General features: G+C 38.9%; 1 protein-coding gene across 3 annotated transcripts in view; it reads right to left on the reverse strand.

Moving 5' to 3' along the window:
• LOC123755806 (nephrin) overlaps window positions 1-20,900 on the reverse strand; it is an 88,662-nt gene that overhangs the window by 14,290 nt on the left and 53,472 nt on the right. Inside the window, exons 11-16 of one of the 3 annotated variants that reach the window (XM_069300101.1) lie at window positions 14,231-14,333; window positions 12,203-12,362; window positions 11,847-12,019; window positions 10,159-10,304; window positions 7,524-7,708; window positions 1,614-1,778 (exon numbers count right to left, since the gene is read on the reverse strand). In XM_069300101.1, the coding sequence (XP_069156202.1) occupies window positions 1,614-1,778; window positions 7,524-7,708; window positions 10,159-10,304; window positions 11,847-12,019; window positions 12,203-12,362; window positions 14,231-14,333 (932 nt within the window). Of the gene's footprint in view, window positions 1-1,613; window positions 1,779-7,523; window positions 7,709-10,158; window positions 10,305-11,846; window positions 12,020-12,195; window positions 12,363-14,230; window positions 14,334-20,900 lie in introns of all 3 variants that reach the window. The other 2 variants (XM_069300102.1, XM_069300103.1) reach the window with 2 other exon arrangements.

Consider the following 20,900-nt stretch of genomic DNA (forward strand, 5'->3'; position numbering starts at 1 on the left):
AATTTTACCATAAATATATATCATGTTAGTGTCATTTCTTTGTGAAGGCATATGTAGTTCCAATATTCAGAAAGAGGACAGACATGGATCACTAAACTATCGACTAGTGTCATTAACATGCATTCCATAGTAAGATTCTGGACAAAAATCAGAAAAAGAATTATAGAACATTTAGGGAAGAATAGATTTTATATGAGACAAAATGGCTTCAGAGGGAACAATCACGCTTAACTATACTGAATTCTATGACAGGGGTCACCAAAGTAAGACAAGAGAATGATTGATAGGTAGACTGTATCTTCTTGGACTGCCAAAAAGCTTTTCACACAGTTTCTCACAAAAGACTAATACACAACTTGGAGAGACAAGTGAGAATAACATGAGTTACTGGACTCGGCACAGGAGTACTTGATGGACTGGAAATAAAGGGCAATAGTCAGACAGGATGTGTCAGCCTAAAGAGGTGGAAAGTGATGTTTCACAAGGCTCTGTCCAAGTACCCTGGCTCTTTTTTCATTTATATAAATGCCCTAACAGAGCACATGAGCTCACACATGTCGATGTTTGCAAAAGACACAAAGTTAATAAGAAGAGCAAGGACTGAAGAGGACTGTAGGGTACTGCAAGAAGACCTTGTCAAATTTAGGGAGCGGGCAGGTAAATGGCTACTGGAATTCTATCTAAATAAGCATAAAGTATTGAAAATGGGTAAGGAAATATAAGACCTGTATTAAACTACATCATAAGGAGAAGGCAACTTCAGTACAAAATACAATAAGAGAAAAAGACTTGGAAATGAACATAATCCCAACACTAACACTGGAAGCTTGCCTAAACAGGATAACATCAGCAGCATATGGAAAGCTAGCAAACAAATAAGCTAAATAAGAAGGCTTAAAGTTCATACGCACTACTTATGTGAAACCATTATTTGAGTATGCAGCACCACCATGGAACCAACACCTTGTGAAGCATTAACAGAAACTTGTGAAAGTTCAAAGGTTTGCAACCAGATTAGAACGACATATTAGAGTTCTCGGCTATGAGAACAGGTGAGAACTCATCCTCACAACCTTAGACAAGAGAAGAAACAGTAACTTTGAACAAGATCTTGGGGGGGAATAGACAAAGTGGATAAAAGAACCCTATTTAAAAAAGAGAGGTAGGACAAAGGAGCATTGATGGAAGCTGAACAGGCAGTCAAGAGATGTAAGGAAGTTTTCATTCCCTGTACAGATGGTTGGCAAGTGGAATGCACTGAAGGAATAGGTTGTTGAAGCCAATTCCATCCACATATAAAAAATATGATGAAAATGTTAAATGTTTAAATGAGGCAATTAGCACATCAGGTATGAATGCCTAGGAGGTGGAGCATAAAGAGCAAAATCTCAATCTCCTGCAGTTACTGATAGATATGCACTAACAGATAAGCATATCAAAGCCAGTTTGCACATTGAAGGCTCTTATTCTACACTTTAAAACCTTACTTGCAGGTTTCAAATTTTCAATCTGTAAGATGTGGCAATATCACTAATATGTTATAACTACATTAGACATTTATTTCTCATTAATGCTATCCTAAATGATTTGATCAACTGAACAAAATTACTTACATTCAAGTTAATTGGAACACTAGGTACGATGGGTGCGCCGAGGGTGAAATTGAGAGCGTATGAACCTTGGGCATTATGGGCGGTGCAGGTGTAGTCAGTATAATCATGGACAGTCACACTCCTGATTTCTAACACAGATGACCACTCAATCACCTTGTCAACCAGCTGACAAATTAAATATTTCTTTATAGTGAAAGCTTGTAATTAAATGAAAATTGAATGAACACCAACAGTAAACCAAATCAATATACATTTGACATATAATAGGACAAATAATTTGCAAGACTCAAATACTTAGCTATTAACAATTATAATATCTAATTTCTCTTAAGGTATTGAGGGACCCAAATACAGAATATATTGTAGGCAAAGTGTTAAAGACGATGAATGACAATACTTTTTATGATGACTGCCACACAATGGTACTAAATAACCAATGCATCTTGGCCACGTCATAAACTGTTTAAACTTTAAGTCAATGAGAACTGTAACATTGCCATTTATTAATTCGCCTAATATCATCAATAAACATCACCCATTTCTTGCACGCTAAATCTGGCAACCTCCCCCCGCTCACACACAAGCACGCCACAAGAATGAGGGAAGAGGATGTTCTGTCAATACTGGATCTAATATTTACCAGGAAAGAAGAAGAGATATTTGACATCCAGTACCTTCCTCCCTTGGGAAAGAGTGATCATGTCCTGTTTGAAATGAAATATGCTTTGCGATATAATCCAGCAGAGAATGGGGACATTGAAACAGTTGACAAACTCGATTTCAAGAGAGGACAGTATGGAGAACTTAGAAAATGTTTAATGAGTTTAATTGGACAGACTTTTTGCTAGGAAAGGAAGTAAAGAGATGTATGCTAAATTTTGCAAAATATACGATGAAGGAACACAAACATTCATACCAAAACAGAGATGCAAGACAAGGAAACAATATTTGTTCAACAGAAATTGTGAGAGGGCCAGAGAGCATAAAACAAGAAAATGGGTTCAATATCGGAAAAGTCCTAACCCCGCAAACATACCAGCATTACAAGTAAGCAAGAAACAACTACAAAGCGGTGAGGAAAGAAGCAGAAAGGAACTTTGAGAAAGTTATAGCGGACAAATGTAAAACAGATCCAGGCCTTTTCTATAAATTCATTAAAAGCAAGCAGCATGTAAAGGATAAAATCCAGAGATTGAGAACAGGGAACAGGACTACTGGGAATGAAATAGAAATGTGTGAAATGCTAAATGAACAGTTCCAAAGTGTGTTTGTACAAAATGAGGAGTTCAGAGAGCCTGACCAAATACCAATTCCAGAGAATACCATAGAATACTCCATCTGAGTGACAGGGTGACTCCATTTGGGCGTTTGTGACTTGTCAGGTCTGCACATCTGAGGTTACCTTTGTGTTGGACACCCAGCTGTAGCTAAACTTCTCTTAATGTCAGGCAATCTTTCTCTGTGACTCACGACAGATGAGACCATGGTTGCTGTATTGGTCTGCCGACGCATAGCTGCCGATACACCGGTGTTAAGTGTTCAGTTCAGTGGGCAGAAAGAAGCAGGGCAAAACCAATACGTAGAGCCCAATGGTCCAGGCGGGTGTCCAAGGCTGAATTAGGGATAGCCAACAGAAAGTCCCCGGCATAGGGAGCTTGCACAGCTAGGAGGCATGCTCTGTCCTTCCCAGAAGCTGCCTCCAGTAATAATGTTGCAGTGTTCTCCACTATGGGGTTATCCCATTTGGCCTGTTTCCAGTCGTTTGGAAAAGTTGGTCGAGGTTGAGAGTTTGGCAAGATTGTCTCAATAGCCGGCTCCGTATGTGAATTTGGGATCATAAATCCCAATGGAGTGTGAGTGTGTGTAATTACCCAAGTGTAGTTACAGGATAAGAGCTATGCTCATAGTGTCCCGTCTACCCAGCACTCTTTGTCATAGTGAGGAGAGAGGCAGTGAGGACAGAGGCAGAAAGATATTTTGAAAAAGGGATTGTGGACAAATGTAAAACATAACCAGGTCTATTCTATAAATTCATAAATAACAAAGTGCAGGTAAAGGATAATATTCAGAGGTTGAAAATGGGAAATAGATTCACAGAAAATGAAAAAGAAATGTGTGAAACATTAAACGAAAAGTTCCAAAGTGTGTTTGTGCAAAATGAAATCTTCAGGGAACCAGACACAATGAGAATTCCAGAGAACAGCATAGAGCACATAGAGGTGTCTAGAGATGAAATGGAGAAAACGCTAAAGGAGCTAAGTAAGAACAAAGCAGTTGGTCCAGATGAAGTTTCACCATGGGTTCTGAGAGAATGTGCACCTGAGCTCAGCATTCCACTTCAATTGATTTTTCAGGCATCCCTGTGTAAAAGAGTTGTAGTTGATGTGTGGAAAAAGGCTAACATCGTCCCAATCTACAAAAGTGGCAGCAGGGAAGACCCCCCCTCAATTATAGACCTGTATCATTGACAAGTGTAATAGTCAAAATATTGGAAAAAATCATTAAAACTAAATGGGTAGAACACCTGGAGAAAAATTATATATGTAATATCAGACGAACAGTATGGTTTTCGTTCTGGAAGATCCTGTGTAATGAATTTACTCAGTTTCTATGATCAAGCTACAGAGATTTTACAGGAGAGATGGTTGGGTTGACTGCATTTAATTGGACCTAAAAAAGACTTTTGACAGAGTTCCACATAAGAGGTTGTTCTGGAAACTGGAACATATTGGAGGGGTGACAGGTAAGCTTCTAACATGGATGAAAAATTTCCTAGCTGATAGAAAAATGAGGGTCGTAATCAGAGGCAATGTATCGGATTGGAGGAATGTCACAAGTGGAGTACCATAGGGTTCAGTTCTTGCACCGGTAATGTTCATAGTCTACATAAAAGATCTACCAGATGGAATACAGAATTATATGAACATGTTTGCTGATGATGCTAAGATAATAGGGAAGATAAGACACCTAGAAGATTGTCATGCCCTTCAAGAAGACCTGGACAAAATAAGTATATGGACCACCACTTGGCAAATGGAATTTAATGTGAATAAATGCCATGTTATGGAATGTGGAATAGGTGAACATAGACCCCATACAACCTATATATTATGTGAGAAATCTTTAAAGAATTCTGATAAAGAAAGAGATCTAGGGGGTGGTTCTCGATAGCAAACTATCTCCTGAGGACCACATAAAGAACGTTGTGCAAGAAGCCTATGCCACACTTTCTAACTTCAGAATTGCTTTTAAATACATGGATGGCGAAATACTAAAGAAATTGTTCACGACTTTTGTTAGGCCAAAGCTAGAATATGCAGCGGTGGTGTGGTGCTCATATCTTAAGAAGCACATCAACAAACTGGAAAAGGTGCAGACATGCTACTAAGTGGCTCCCAGAACTGAAGAGCAAGAGCTACGAGGAGAGGTTAGAGGCATTAAATATGCCAAAACTAGAAGACAGAAGAAAAAAAGGTGATATGATCACTACGTACAAAATAGTAACAGGAATTGATAAAATCGATAGGGAAGATTTCCTGAGACCTGGAACTTCAAGAACAAGAGGTCATAGATTTAAACTAACTAAACAAAGATGCCGAAGAAATATAAGAAAATTCACTTTCGCAAACAGCGTGGTAGACGGTTGGAACAAGTTAAGTGAGAAGGTGGTGGAGGCCAAGACCGTCAGTAGTTTCAAAGTGTTATATGACAAAGAGTGCTGGGAAGACGGGACACCACAAGTGTAGCTCTCATCCTGTAACTACACTTAGGTAACACTTAGGTAATTACACACTTGGGGCCTCGCAACTGAGTGGACAGCGCTCAGGGGTCGTAGTCCTGAACGGCCTGGGTTCGATTCCTGACAGAGGCAGAAACAAATGGGCAGTTTCTTTCACCCTGATGCCCCTGTTCATCTAGCAGTAACTAGGTACCTGGGAGTTAGACAGCTGCTACGGGTTGCTTCCTAGGGATGTGTGTGTGTACATGTGTTAGAAAGAAATATATGTAGTAGACATAATAGAGGAAAAATAGATTGGCTAGAAAGGCAGGGTCCAAGAGCTAAATACCTTGATTTGCAGACACACATATTAAACACACACATACATTAAGACAGGATTAGGATTAAGACAGAGGACAACATTAGGTTTCAAAAGACCTGAACAAACTGAAGGAATGGTCCAACAAATGGTTATTTGAGTTTAACCCAAGCAAATGTAATGTAATGAAGATAGGTGTAAAGAGCAGGAGGCCAGATACAAGGTTTCATTTGGGAGATGACATTCTTCTAGAATCAGAGAGAGTGTCGAGTTGTCGAGTCGAGTTCTTGAAAATTGGTACCACATTAGCAACCTTCCACGACTCTGGCACTCTACCTGACTAGTGATTTATTAGATATGGTAGACAATGGCTCACAAAGCTCCTCTTTTCATTCATTAAGCACCCTGGCAAACACTTCGTCCGGCCCTGGTGATTTGTTTGGCTTGAGTTTCACTACTTGCTTAATAACATCCTCCCTGGTAACTGCTGAACTAGTCAACCTGTCCTCTTCCTCACCCACATAGACTTGTTCAGTACACCAGTACCGTGTCTCCACACAGACCTGCACACCAGTTGATTGACAGTCGAGAGGCGGGACCAAAGAACCGAAGCTCAACCCCCGCAAGCACAACTAGGTGAGTACACACACACACACACTTATTGCGTACATGTTCCCTGGTCCACTGGTAATGACTGCTGTTTGATCCGTTCATTCTAGAGTGTTTTACGTCTGAGCATGTGTTCCATGTCAAACTATTCATCTCAATGATATTTGTTAACTGTCATAACCCATACAGGGCCTCGTAGCCTGGTGGATAGCGCGCAGGACTCGTAATTCTGTGGCGCGGGTTCGATTCCCGCACGAGGCAGAAACAAATGGGCAAAGTTTCTTTCACCCTGAATGCCCCTGTTACCTAGCAGTAAATAGGTACCTTGGAGTTAGTCAGCTGTCACGGGCTGCTTCCTGGGGGTGGAGGCCTGGTCTAGGACCGGGCCGCGGGGACACTAAAGCCCCGAAATCAACTCAAGATAACCCACTCGGGGTTAATGATTCCACTATTAACGTTGTGGTGTTAGTATATCTGGAATTTGTAATTAGAGTTGTGAGAAGATTGTAAGGTAAAGTAATGGCTAAGTCCCAGTTTTGGTGGGACCAGTATTCAGAATAACACTATTCAAAACAATAAATATTCTGTGAAAATATAACTTCCATTTAATAGTTATCTTGTAAAGTAACTTTAAGATCTAGAAATAAAATCCTTTGTAATAATAGAAATTATTATTTTCCCTGTTTGTATACTTTAATCTTGTTTGGCCCCTGGAGTGAGGAAGGTGTTCCGGTTCAAGGTTCGGTATGTTTGATGTTTGGCTATAAGGAATATTATAGAGCAAACTCTAGTTGCCTCTATATTTCATACAGTAAAGGCCAGGTTTCGATAGTTTGTACTCTAGGGCATGGCTTAGAAGCTCGTGCCACCTTACAATCCAAGTGCCAGTGTGGCAGTTCTTAGAGATCACTAACCTAACTCCAGTAGAATGCTTGACCAAAAAAGGCAAGAGTCCATGAGCCCATGACCCAACTAAAAAAAAAAAAAGAAAAAGAAAAAAGCGAAACTAGGCCATACAGATGCTCTGCCATTTGGATACATGACCCATTTGGATACACTGAACAGTCCGTGCACCCATACAAAGTACAGTAACAAATATACCCCTGTTGCAGAACATCATGCAACTCCCTGGTATAAACTCCAGAAGACCACAAATTAATCCAAGAACACAGGTAATATTAATTACCTTAAGGAGACACTGTTCTTTATAATAATCATAAAATATCAGTCATACGGTAGGTTTAATTAAGAGGTGCCACTTTACCTGTGAGACGTGAATGAAATACTTGTTGCTGTTAGAAATCAAACCCTTCCTATTAGTGGCCCATCTGAAAGTTGGTGCTGGTGCGGCCTTAACTCGGCAGTCCAGCCATGCACTCTCTCCAATATGAGCCCATGACCTGCCTATTTCTTCCTCTTCTATATTCGTAGAGGCTGAAGTAGGCTCCTCTGATGAACATATACCATATGCATTAGCAAATATAAAGGATGGTGTTTTATGTATTTGTAATGACTGAGAAACTCAAAATATTGTGTTGGCATGCTCCAGCAATGGTAGTGTGGGTTTTTTGTGTAGCCTTTGGTGTCCACCGCTGGTATACCCAGAAAGATGAACTTTTCTTACAATATCAAACCCTGAGAGTTTAGTATAGTTAATTTATTATGCACCCCATACCCAGCCTGTGGGCAGAAGTTGAAAAGGTTACACTGGCACATAATGGGCTCTGGGACTTGACCCCAACATTCATTTAGCTAAGCTAGTTACAGTCTTGATGAGCCAGTTACACATTTTAATGAATATTACAGTATTACATCAACAATCAGTTCGAGAACGATCACAAGTACACACAGTTTTCCGCAATCCACCATAGAGTGACGGAGGGTGTGCAAATAATTTTGAATACACAGTTTACATTTGGTCAGGTCTACATCAGCAGGTAATGGAAACTCCCAGATATACTAATAAGAGAGTCTAAGCTGAGCAGGGAATTGGAATGATTATACTGATGGTCCAAGAGATAGGAAGTTCCCAGTAATATAGCTCATATTATACTGCTCAAGAAGTGGATTTCCTGGTACTAAAGGAAGCAAATGCAATGTCATATGTGATACCATCCTCACTGGAGGATGTGGCTATACCTTTGTTCAGGGTCAAGAGTAACTCAAACTCAGTAAATATCACATTGCATTAATCTTCCTTATGGAGCATGAAGTTACAATTTCTATTACCATAACCACCATTAAAGTTAATTGTGTCTGAGGGAAGATTATTGAAGCTAGAGGTGGTTGCCCAAGCATCAACTCATTTGCTCTGTATAGAAAGTGAGGGTATGATACTTGGCCAATCTTATGCCCTTTGATTCTTTTAATTAATATACTTCCATTCCTGGCTGAGTTGGCTATTAACAAAAGTTTCCCAATTATCTTCCCTAAGCTTCTTGCCTTGGCTAGGGCTCTCTGAAACAGCTTGAGCCTCTCTGCATATAGGTTTTCCTATATGCAACTTTTCTGGCAATGGGTTTCAAAGTACAGTACATTGTTCAGAGTATCTCGAACCCCCGAGAAACATAGACCTCTGGACTGCATTAAAAAATCTGAGAAAATTTCATAAATAAATTACACTTTGTGTACCAATTAGCATTGTAAAGCTATTATGTGTTTAAGGGTACCACAGTATTTATGTATGTCATTTCAAGTTGAGCAAATAACATATCTAACAAATTTAAAATAAATATTAAAAGAGCTACTATGAGTCTATGGAGCAAAACTTTCCTCCATAGTGCAACATGTTCTGGGCAAGAAAACATGCCTCTTTCCCATCTGTCAATAAATATACTGAGTATACTGAATTTATGGACATATTAAAATACCCTGTACTATGAAAGAGCAAAGAAAAGTTTACTGAAATGTTAGGGGATATAGGAGGAAAGCTCTCAAGATAATATGTATTAAATAAGTTGAAAGTACTGTACAGTACTGAATTTTGAAAGGCTTGAAGCCTAAAATTCAAGGGAGATATAAATATATTTAATTGGGTTGTGAGGCAATTACATTTCCAAGCATAATATACACACACTCTTTTCTAATATAACGTTTTCTGGAAGGGCTGAATGGTGGCTCACTGAAGCTAGCTCGCCAAAGAAGCGCCACTCATATGAGTCACATCAGCTTTAGGGAGTCCTGAACGGCTTACCAGGACTAAAGCCAGAATCTGGCTTTAGTCCCAAATGCAAATGAATTTTATTGCATTTTGGGAGCTTTCCACAATTTAGGATAATTTATTTGCATGGCATTTCTTCCTTTGGTAAGGTTGAATTGTATATATCAGTTAGATGATAATATTTCTCATGCGGTTCTTATCAGTTCTATTGCAGCCTCTCTTAAGAAGCATTCGAGGTCCGTGTTAGTATTCCACCTTAAAGTATATTGTACTCTATAACAATAGTGTGTGTATATTGGAGTTTGTTGTAATTGCTGATTTGTTGAATAATTGTGTGTATGAGGCAGTTTTGAGTTGTAGATCCCCAGGTGCAGATACCGTAAGCAAGATATGGATAGACGAGTGAATAATATAGTGTTATTAGGGAAGAGCGAGTTACATAATATCTGGTTTATACATAATTTATTACTGTAATTAGAATATTGGGGTATATGGCACCAGTATGATAACAAATATTTAGTCAAAATATTAAGTGCAAGATAATTTTTGGAATTTTTTGTTGCTCCGAATTTTTTTAATACTTTAAAAGCTGCACATACTGGTGGCCCAGGACAGGGAACTGAGCACTCCATGGTGTTAAACTCTACCTGCATAATACTTGAGACAGCTTTATACAGTATAGTATGTTGACAATGACTGCATTGAATATAGGGTACAGTATTTATTTCATATAACTCACGAGTAACAACAATGGCCGTGGGGATGGGAGGATACGAGGAGACAACATTGGTAGCATGACAGAGGTAGATGCCGGTGTCTGTCCGCGTAGCCCACTCAACTACTAAGCGAGCCTCGCCCAGGCCTGTAGACAACAGTACCATCGAGCTGAAGAAATAAAACCCACATGCTGTACTGTCAACAGTAGTACAAAGCTAATGACTTACATTGGTACATAAATTACTGGGTTGTATTTATTATCACTTTTATTTTAAAATTATTTATTACTAAAACCCAAATTACTGGGCTGGGTAAATAAATGAGGTTAGGTTAATGTTGTAAAATGTTCTTCAGCCTTCATAAATTTCAATTTGCATGTTAAACAGTAGATTTCTGCTTGTATAGGACAATTGCTTTCGAACTTTTCACCACAATATGACTTAGCTACAATTAGGTACAGTATTGTATCTCTGGAAGTTCAGCTTGTGTGTAGATTCATATGACATTGAAATTTAATGTGTGGACAAAGATAAGAACATACACTACAGCACTGCACCTTATACTGTGTGAAAAATTGAGCCATTTATTAATAGATCTCAGCTTATGTTTAATGAAATTGCAAATAATTTTAGTGTAAATTATAAAATCTTAAATTTTTGGACTAGTATATTCAAATTTTGCTTCTAAATAAAGAAAAATACACGTATATGTGAAAGTATAGGCGGTGTAGCCTAAAATAATAAATGACAACATTTCCAAAACATCAAGACTAATTGGGGACCAATGACAAGCCGTCGGTTTCCAGTCCCCATCGAGGCCACTATAGAGGTAGTGGCCCTCAGGTAAATTCAGGTAAATATTAGACTGATGTAACAGAAGCCATGAACATCATACTAGAAGTAAGTATCTCTGACATTGCTTAAGTTTGCTGAAACCATGCAAACAATCCATGCAAAAATATAGAAATACCTTTGTAAAGAGGGAAGAATTGCACAATATTTACTTAATTAAAAAAAAGCAGCTAATTTCCTCATTATAGTACCTAATTTTCATAATACTGCAAATTGAAAAACTAGATCACGTTTATTCAACGAGTGTTTGTACTACTAATTACCCTATTCTATCGAAAAATCTGCACTAACTGCATTTCTAATACTACTATCAGCACCTTCCTCTAATACAAGAATAATACTGCACCATTATTACCTGAAACTGAACAGCAGTAACCAGCCCATGTGTTAAATGAATGTACCCAACAGTGTTCTGTACCAAGCTTATCACTTTATCCATATTAATTAGATTTGTGGCTATTCATTGTACTAATATAAATGTATCACATTTTCACCAAAATTTTTACAAAGCTCATTATAGTTTTTTGTAAAACAGATATACTGTAATTGATTTAGAAAACAAAAAGTAAATTCTTTACCAATAACCCATGGTTGGGGACACAGCTCACTTGTTTATTTTGTCCTCCTTTGCCAAGTGCAAGGCTCTCTACACGAGTTTCCATCCAGTTACTGGTCAGACCCAACAGTGCTTAACTTAACTGAATAATGCACACATCATATTGTGGCAGAGACTACTTTTTGTACTTTTGAGAAAAATGTACAAATTATAATTAAAAGAATATCAGGTAATGACTGGAATTCCTGCTGTTGCTGATCCAGTTAAATGCCAGCATACCATAGAACAATATTGAGATCTTACCCGGTAATGTGAGGATCCCTGGTCCAGGAAACATTAGGAGTGGGGTTACCAGCAGCTGAGCAGAGCACAGTGGCAGCGCCATCTTCATCAACCATCACTCGCTCCGCCGCAACCACCTCCTCGGGACCATCTGTTGAGCAGCTTTTCCATTGTTTCCTCTCTCCGAATATAACCTAAATCAAAACTAACAAAATTAAACAAAGTAATCATGCCAATCATATGACAATGAATGTGGTAAAGACTGTTTTGATGTAAATGGCCATGCAAAAGAGAAAATGCATTCAATAAATTGAGATTAACAGATGTGTGGACAACCGCTAAGACTAAAATTATCTTAGTAAACACTGACACTGTACATTGATGAAGAAAGAGGAGTTTATTGCCGAAAGTGGAGTGCTGGCGACCACAGTGTAATCCCCAGACAAGTGACGATCAACGCGCAGCAAGGTTAACTGCCCACTACCACCGTCTGCATCCTCGCCCTCAATGGCGGCCGGTCCCCGCCACCACGTGTATCTGTTAACGTCGAAATCCATATATAATATCACTAATCAAATGTTTGTGGTGTTTTAATAAAAATTACAAAAACTATGCATACAACATCCATTCAACCAGAATTGTCCCAATAGCATTATACAGACTTGATCATTAAAAAATAAATTCTTTGGTAGTGATGCTTACTGATCTGGGACTATGGGAAGTTGTCTAGATCTCTGTGACCCACCTAGCCACTAACCTTCTTATGCCTGTTGCTTTATAATTTAACTTTCTTGGCATGTGAATTCTTTGTCGAATGGGCCATTAAAGTTGTGGATGGAGGTGGCTTCCACAACTTTTCAATATATTCCAATTGTTCACCACACGTATAGAACAAGAGTACAGTGGCACCTCGACTTACGATAATTTCGAGTTACGATGTAAATTTGATCGAAAAATGTGACTCGACTTACGATAGTGTTGTCGACTAACGATATTTGTTGGTACACGTTTGGGTCCACCAAGCGTGTGGTTCCTGGTCACTCGGGCCGACCTGCCTCAGTTTACTAGAGCTGCCCACTTAGTGATGATCACGCCTATAGGAAATTCCGATTGTGGTTATTTTTTGCTTTTTGAACATAAAACTGATTATAATATATCATGCCATGGGTCCCAAGAAAGTCAGTGGTAAGGTTCAACATATGAAAAGACATGTAAGAATGACCATAGAGGAAAAACAAGAAGTCATATGTAAATATGAAAATGGTACTAGTGTTGTTGAACTAGCTAGGCAGTACAATAAATCTTCAGAGGAGGAGGAGGTGGCGGCATTAGAGGATGTCCCTTCCTCATTAATTAAGGAAATGTGTGCAGTATGGGAAGGACTGCAAAGTTTTGCTGAAAAGAATCACCCAGATAAAGCTGTAACAGCCCGTTGCATTGATCTTTTTAATGACAATGTGATGCCTCACTACAGACGAGTGTTGGAAAGAAGGGAAAAACAATCTTCAATGGAACGATTTCTAGTGAGAAAATCAAGCATTGAGCCAGAATCAGGTCCTAGTGGTATGCAGGCAAAACATGCCAGAGTGTGTACCCCAGAGAAGTCCTCACTGCCTGATGTTATAATGGAAGGGGACTCCCCTTCCAAACAGTAACACCTCTCCTTTTCCCTCCTAACCATCTTCCATACGCCATCAAGAGTCCTCCATAAAGGTAAGATAAACATGTACTGTATTGTACATTCTGAATACAGAATTGTATTCAGTAAAAAATGTACTTGTATGTTAATATTTTGGTGGGTGGGGAACGGATTAATTCAATTCCCTTTATTTCTTATGGGAAAAATCGCTTTGACTTACGATATTTCGACTTACGATCTGTCTCTAGGAACGGATTACCATCGTAAATCGAGGCCCCACTGTATTAGTCTTCGACCTGTGTGGTTTCCAGCTTTAATTGTTGTCATATTGGTGGTTGTCATGATTATGACGATGCATAATGATTGTGATGCAAATGTGTAGTGGGTACTGGGGGGGGGGGGGAAACTGGGGAAGATGGTGCTGGTATTAGTGATGGTGATGATAATGGTGGTGTTATATTGATAATAATGGGGGTGGTTATATTGATGATAATGGTAATAATGATGGTCGTGATGGTTGTTTTGAAATGAGGGCAGTGACTGTGGTCACTGGTGTGTATGCGTGTGGTGGTAGAGGAGATTTCTGCAGTGGTGACCTGGTAATGGTGGCTGTGGCGGTGTCATTTGTCACCTAGTCTGGGACAGGAAACTTGTTAAAGCCTAATCGAAGTCCCCACTGGGCCAACTGTACTGACCTTTCCCTGGATGCAACCCACAACAGTTGTGTAAGTAGCAGTTATAGTGGATATGGCGAGGAAGAACCCACCTCACAGGTCCAGGGTTGGCAGCAGCCAGGGCAGTGATGACGAGGTCCTCGCCCTCAGTAACGTCCTGGGTCGCTGACGGTGCCCACATCCACACCGGCCCATCTGTAGCAATAACAATTGTAGCTACCACATTGCAGGTGCAGACGAGGAGTCACAATAACGTGGCTTGAAGATATGAGAACTAAACCACATACCAGAAGATGAGGAGACGACCACGTTTCGGTTCGTCCTGGACCATTATCAAGTCGATTGTTGACATGATAATGGTCCAGGACAGACCGAATCGTCATTGTTTCCTCCTCTACTGGTGTGTGGCTTAGTTCTCACATTACAGGTAATGTGGCAGCTACCTAAATCATCCCACAAAGAATCCCCATTCCAAGAAATTTTATTGTAAACACTTAAAAGGTTCCACATAATCCCACATACAATAATTAACATTGAAAAAGTCTGTAGGAGCTGTGAGGAAGATTAAATTTTCTCATTGATACATCACGTTAATGTGATTTCTTTGTGCATAATTACATAAATAATAATAATAATAATTCAATTAGACATTAGTGCAAGTTTCCAAGAAATTCCACTAATATAAACAGAAGCCAAGCTTTCCCATCAGCCTGTCCGAGAGCAACTTGGATGTAAACCAGTGTAAGTGGACACAAATATGAGATGGCCAGATACACAGCACCTAGAGTCTAACTCCACCATTGGTTCAGTGACGAACTCTGTAGATATACCACGGGTGGTTATATAAATAATATTTATGATTATGATTCTAAGAGGACTGTATATTTGATTCAGCCTGCCAGAATTTATCTGCACATAGTTTAAAGGGATATTTATAGCTTATACCCCAATGGGTGGTTATATAATAAGCTATAAATATTTACCTGATATATAATATTTGCCTAATATAAATTATACCACATATGGTGGCCGAATATAAATTATACCACATATGGTGGCCTAAACTACAGTATGCTTCATTCTACAATTATCTACTGTAGAATCAAGCATACTTTCCTATAAAAGGAAATTTGAGTCCTTAGCTGTAGGGTTGATATGGTGTGTGTGTGTGTATATATACACACACACACACATACACACACATATATATATATAGGGGAGGGGGGGGGGCGAAATACAGGTCAAAGTCCCAATAAGGCGTGCGAACACTTTATTCCTCGCCCTCAGAATTACAGTTTCTTTAATTTGAGCTTGCACTGTTGTGTAGCAGTCCGTTCTGGACTTATGTCCTGTACTGGCGCTTTGGGTGATGCAAGTCTTTGAGCGTCTTCTTTTCCTGCCAGTTCTAAAGGAACTAATTTCTCTAATGTTTTGAGAGTAGTGTTGCTTCGGCATTTTACCTTCACTATTCTCAAGATGCCCTGACAGTTTGGATGAACTAATATAGGCCACTCTGAGCATGGTCCATCACTGTCCACCAAACAATGTCATCAGGGTTTTGGTGGATCTTATTGTAGGGGTTGTTTGCCCCATAGTGATACTAAGTTTCTAACCTAATTAAGTTTTATTCAACTCAGAGGACTGAGTGTGTTCAATCATTAAAATCAAGGATGGCTCTGAGACTGCAATGGGATCAGTGGCATTGGTCGCTGTGACTTGTAACTGTTTAGGCTACTGTCCACTAGTTTGCCACTGAAGACACATAAGCTCACCTTCAACTTTAAATTGTGATATTAAGATCAGCCTCTGTTGATATATAATCAGCTGTATTTTCTTGAGTGAGTACAGACCTCAGTTTGTACTCTGCTGACCCTAGTTAATTTCCCTAATGCCTACCTACATAAGGAGTTTACTATTATTGTTGACTGGCACCTTTATGTGTCAGTTTGATCAGGCCTGATGCCCCTATAGGAGTTGCAGGTGTTGGAAGTCTCGTGGTGATTTTACTTTCCTACTAACTCCGGTGATGCTAGGTTTTCTAGCTTTATTGTATTTTATTATGCTTAGAGGACTGAATGTGAACATTTACTACAGTCAAGTATGATTCCGGGACTGCAGTGGGATCAGTGGCATTGGTCGCTGTGACTTGTAGCTGTTTAGGCTACTGGTCATTGACTATCCATTGAGGCCCATAGAAACCATCTCGGCTAATAATAATTGTACCAAATTCAGTCTTTGATTTGTGTAGTCAGCTGTATACTTTTTTGTCTTTAGTTGCTGGAGATTTATATTCAGCTGACAAATTTGATTTTCTAGTAGTACTGATTGTCGCCAGGCATAGGCATCTTCAGGTTTAAGACTCTACCTGTGAGTAAATTGCCTCCTGCTGACTTTAACAGGGTCATTCCCTGTTGTTTAGCTTGTCCAGTGATGAATTGATGGTAATAATCTGCACCTATAAGTATTCCTACATCGGTGAGGTGATCAGACGTTATTTTGTTATCAGCTAATTTGATTCCCTTTCCTTGGAGGAATCTGACTGTTTTCTCTAGACCATGAACATACATGTCAAATGGGATTTGGTCGACTACTATGGCCTGTACAGGTTGGACATATCCACCTAAATGTACTAGTGGTTGGACCACTGTGTAGTCTTGGGGTCCTGTGTTTATCATGAACCCTGAAAGATTTAATTTTACCTGTGTTACAGGCTTTAGTTTAAGTTCATCTGCCACTTTCTGTGTGACGCAAGTTTTCTGGGACCCTTGGGCAAATAATCCACGTGTGGTGACCTTGGTCCCTTTATTCTTGATGAGTAGTTGGGCAGTAGGCAAAGTCACATTATTATAAGACTTTCTTGAAGGGTCACGCACATTCTCATGTACTGTAGAGAGGCGTACAATGGTGGGAGTTTCTTACTCCACCTGGGGTTTGGAAGACCTTGGTCTTATGTCCCCACACAGTGCTGTATGGTGTTGACCCTTATTGCACCTATTGCAGGTGCGCATTTGGGTTGCACAGGTATTGGGGTTATGTGACCTGAGGCACCTGGTGCATCTGTGCAACTCCTTGAGTCGTTGTACACGTGTAGCACGATCAGGGTAAGTATTGCAGTTGTACAGAGAATGTTCTTCTTCACAGAACAGACATGGCCTCCATGCTACAGCACCTTTGGAAGTCACCGTCTTGGGTGACACATTAACTGTAGGTTTGGAGGGACCCACTGCATATGTGCCCACACTGCCGTGTTTCCACCTTAGAGTGGAGGTAGTTGGTTTAGATTTATTTGGAGTACTGTTTGTACTCTGTGGTTTACTATGGGTGGTTAACGAAGGTTTAGGTGTTGATTTACCATCTGTGTTGTATCTCCTGTGTTGTCTCACCAGCTCTCTCTGTCTTTCTATAACAGAGCGTAAACCTTCTGTGATCTCCTGTACTGTCAGAGAAGATTTGTTATGTAAGGCACACAACTTATCCAGTATTTCACTGGGTAATTTGCGTATTACAAGAAATTGAATTAACCAATCCGATTCACCTACGTTTACTTTACGGCTAAGTGCTCTGAGTAAGGACTCAAGCTCCAATCTAAAGGCTTGGAGTGAGTCAGCAGATCCATCTGTTGATGGCATATCCACCAATTTTTTTGTTAAAAGTCTGATAGTTCGTTCTGGTTTAGCATAATTTTCCTTAAGGAGCTCTACTGCGCTATCATAGCCATCATTTGATACTGTTAAATTAGAGACCAATTTTAATGCTTCACCTTTTAATATTTCTTGTAAGTAAGAAAATTTAGTGATTTTAGTTATATTGGAATTAGCATCCACCAAGATAACAAATTTGTCCCAGAAGTTATCCCAATTTTCGTCCTCTGTTCCAGAGAAAGTAGGTAAACTAATCGTTGGTAATTTGACTTCTGGCCGTGTCGGGTTATGGGGAGCTGTGGTTGTAATATTTGTTGTTGCCTTGTAATGTGTTATTACATTGACAAAGTGTTGTAACTTGATTTGAATGGCAACTTCATAATCTGCCTGTTCATTTATGACAGCCTCTAGATCACTATCGTCTATCGTCGTATCAGTAAGAACAGCCACATATTTTTCTATTTCACTTTTTATTTGGTCAAATTTCATTTTGGCAAACTTATAATAGCCCTCCAGTTTAACATGATCAACAGGAGTTTGTTTACACAGATCTTCGCATTTATTGATATGTCTGGTTAAATGGTCTTTCATACTTGTTAGGATCACTTTACTGTTTCTTGCAGTAGACATGATGGCTGCTTGGGCTAGCCTTACTGCAGTTGTACTAGGGCCAAACCTTGTTGGGCTTGGGCTGCTTCTAGAGCTGCTTAATATTTAAATATATATACACATTATATAATCATACACACACTAATGATTTGAGTGATATTCCAGTGTCTATGGTAGTACCTTTAGGTTAGCTCCTCAATTATCACCCTAGGTTGGTTTAGACACTAATAAATCACTCAAAGGTGCGATGATTATAGTTAATATGGTTATGGTAAACGTACAACACAACTCGCGATGTCCTAATATTATAGGTAAACTGCACAATGTTAATACTTGCTAGGCGGTACTATAGGTTCAACTCTAAACAGGTGTAAAATCCTACCCTTACACCAGGTTAGCACAATTAATTAAGTTAGACTAGGTTGCTCTACAATACCAGTCTAATATTGTTCTACCCCTCGTATAAGAGTTGGCTGTAAATAATGGTAATATATGCAGTAAATTAGAATAATGCAATATTGTGTTAAATGTTTATATGTAAACACTTAAAATTATATTTTATGGGTAAAATTAAAAATTAGCCTCTTATCAACCTCTTGTAATGAAATAGCACATAATTGTTCTCTGGTTCAGTTCTTGGAACAATACTGTTGCCTGTTGTAAGTTCTGTCCACTGTTAGCCGAGGTTGAATAAGTTAGGTAAGAAAATTGTATAGCAGTGTATTTCTGCTATAATTTATATATATATTATATATATATTATATATTATATATTATATATATATATATATATATATATATATATATATATATATATATATATATATATATATATATATTTATTTATTTATTTATTTTGCACTGATTAATTTGTTGATCCTAGATTTGATGAACCACTGGTTTAATTCTGGCTTATCCAGTTCTTTGAGGACCAAACTTATGTGGGAAAATCCTGACACTTGTATGTTTTTATTCTTTGAGAATATTTATTTTCTATTTTTTGTCACTTCAATATTTATGATTATGATTCTAAGAGGACTGTATATTTGATTCAGCCTGCCAGAATTTATCTGCACATAGTTTGAAGGGATATTTATAGCTTATACCACAATGGGTGGTTATATAATAAGCTATAAATAGTTACCCGATTACTACTATAAATTATACCACATATGGTGGTCTAAACTACAGTATGTTTGATTCTATAGTTATCTAATGTGTTAGTTAAAGGAAATTTGAGTCCTTAGCTATAGGGTTGATATGGCCTGATTGGCAGAGTGACTACATCAAATTAAGAGTGTGGTCCATGTAGTCTAGTTTTATAATGGCAGCTGGCACTCATGTTGTCTGTGCTAGGGTAGCAAGAAACATCACAGTTTATGTTGGCCAGCTCACCTTCTCAGTATCTACAAATCACAAATTACCTGCCAAAGGAATGGGATTAATAATGGCTCCATTAACATATAAAATACAGGTGTGACATGAGTTAATGTGTGTGTTGCTGAGTAAAACACTACTCACTCTGTTGGGGTGGAAGCCCCCCGTGTATTAACGATATTTAAGAACATAAGAACAAAGGTAACTGCAGAAGGCCTATTGGCCCATACGAGGCAGCTCCTATTCTATAACCACCCAATCCCACTCATATACTTGTCCAACCCGTGCTTGAAACAATCGAGGGACCCCACCTCCACAATGTTACGCGGCAATTGGTTCCACAAATCAACAACCCTGTTACTGAACCAGTATTTACCCAAGTCTTTCCTAAATCTAAACTTATCCAATTTATATCCATTGTTTCGTGCTCTGTCCTGTGTTGATACTTTTAATACCCTATTAATATCCCCCCGGTTATGTCCATTCATCCACTTGTAAACCTCTATCATGTCACCCCTAACTCTTCGCCTTTCCAGTGAATGCAACTTAAGCTTTGTTAATCTTTCTTCATATGAAAGATTTCTAATTTGGGGAATTAACTTAGTCATCCTACGCTGGACACGTTCAAGTGAATTTATATCCATTCTATAATATGGCGACCAAAACTGAACTGCATAATCTAAATGGGGCCTAACTAGAGCAAGATATAGCTTGAGAACCACACCAGGTGTCTTGTTACTAACGCTGCGATTAATAAATCCAAGTGTCCGATTTGCCTTATTACGAACATTTATGCATTGATCCTTTTGTTTTAAATTCTTACTAATCATAACTCCCAGATCCCTTTCGCAATCCGACTTCGCAATCACAACACCATCTAGCTCGTATCTTGTAACTCTATCATCATTACCTAACCTCAGAACTTTACATTTATCAGCATTAAACTGCATCTGCCAATCCTTTGACCATTTCAAAACCCTATCTAGATCAACTTGAAGTGATAGTGAGTCCTCCTCCGAATTAATTTCCCTACCGATTTTCGTATCATCGGCAAATTTGCAAATGTTGCTACTCAAACCTGAATCTAAATCATTTATATATATTATAAACAACAGAGGTCCCAGGACAGAGCCTTG

This window comes from Procambarus clarkii, chromosome 43 (genome assembly GCF_040958095.1).
Source record: "Procambarus clarkii isolate CNS0578487 chromosome 43, FALCON_Pclarkii_2.0, whole genome shotgun sequence".
NCBI classification, from domain to species: domain Eukaryota; kingdom Metazoa; phylum Arthropoda; class Malacostraca; order Decapoda; family Cambaridae; genus Procambarus; species Procambarus clarkii.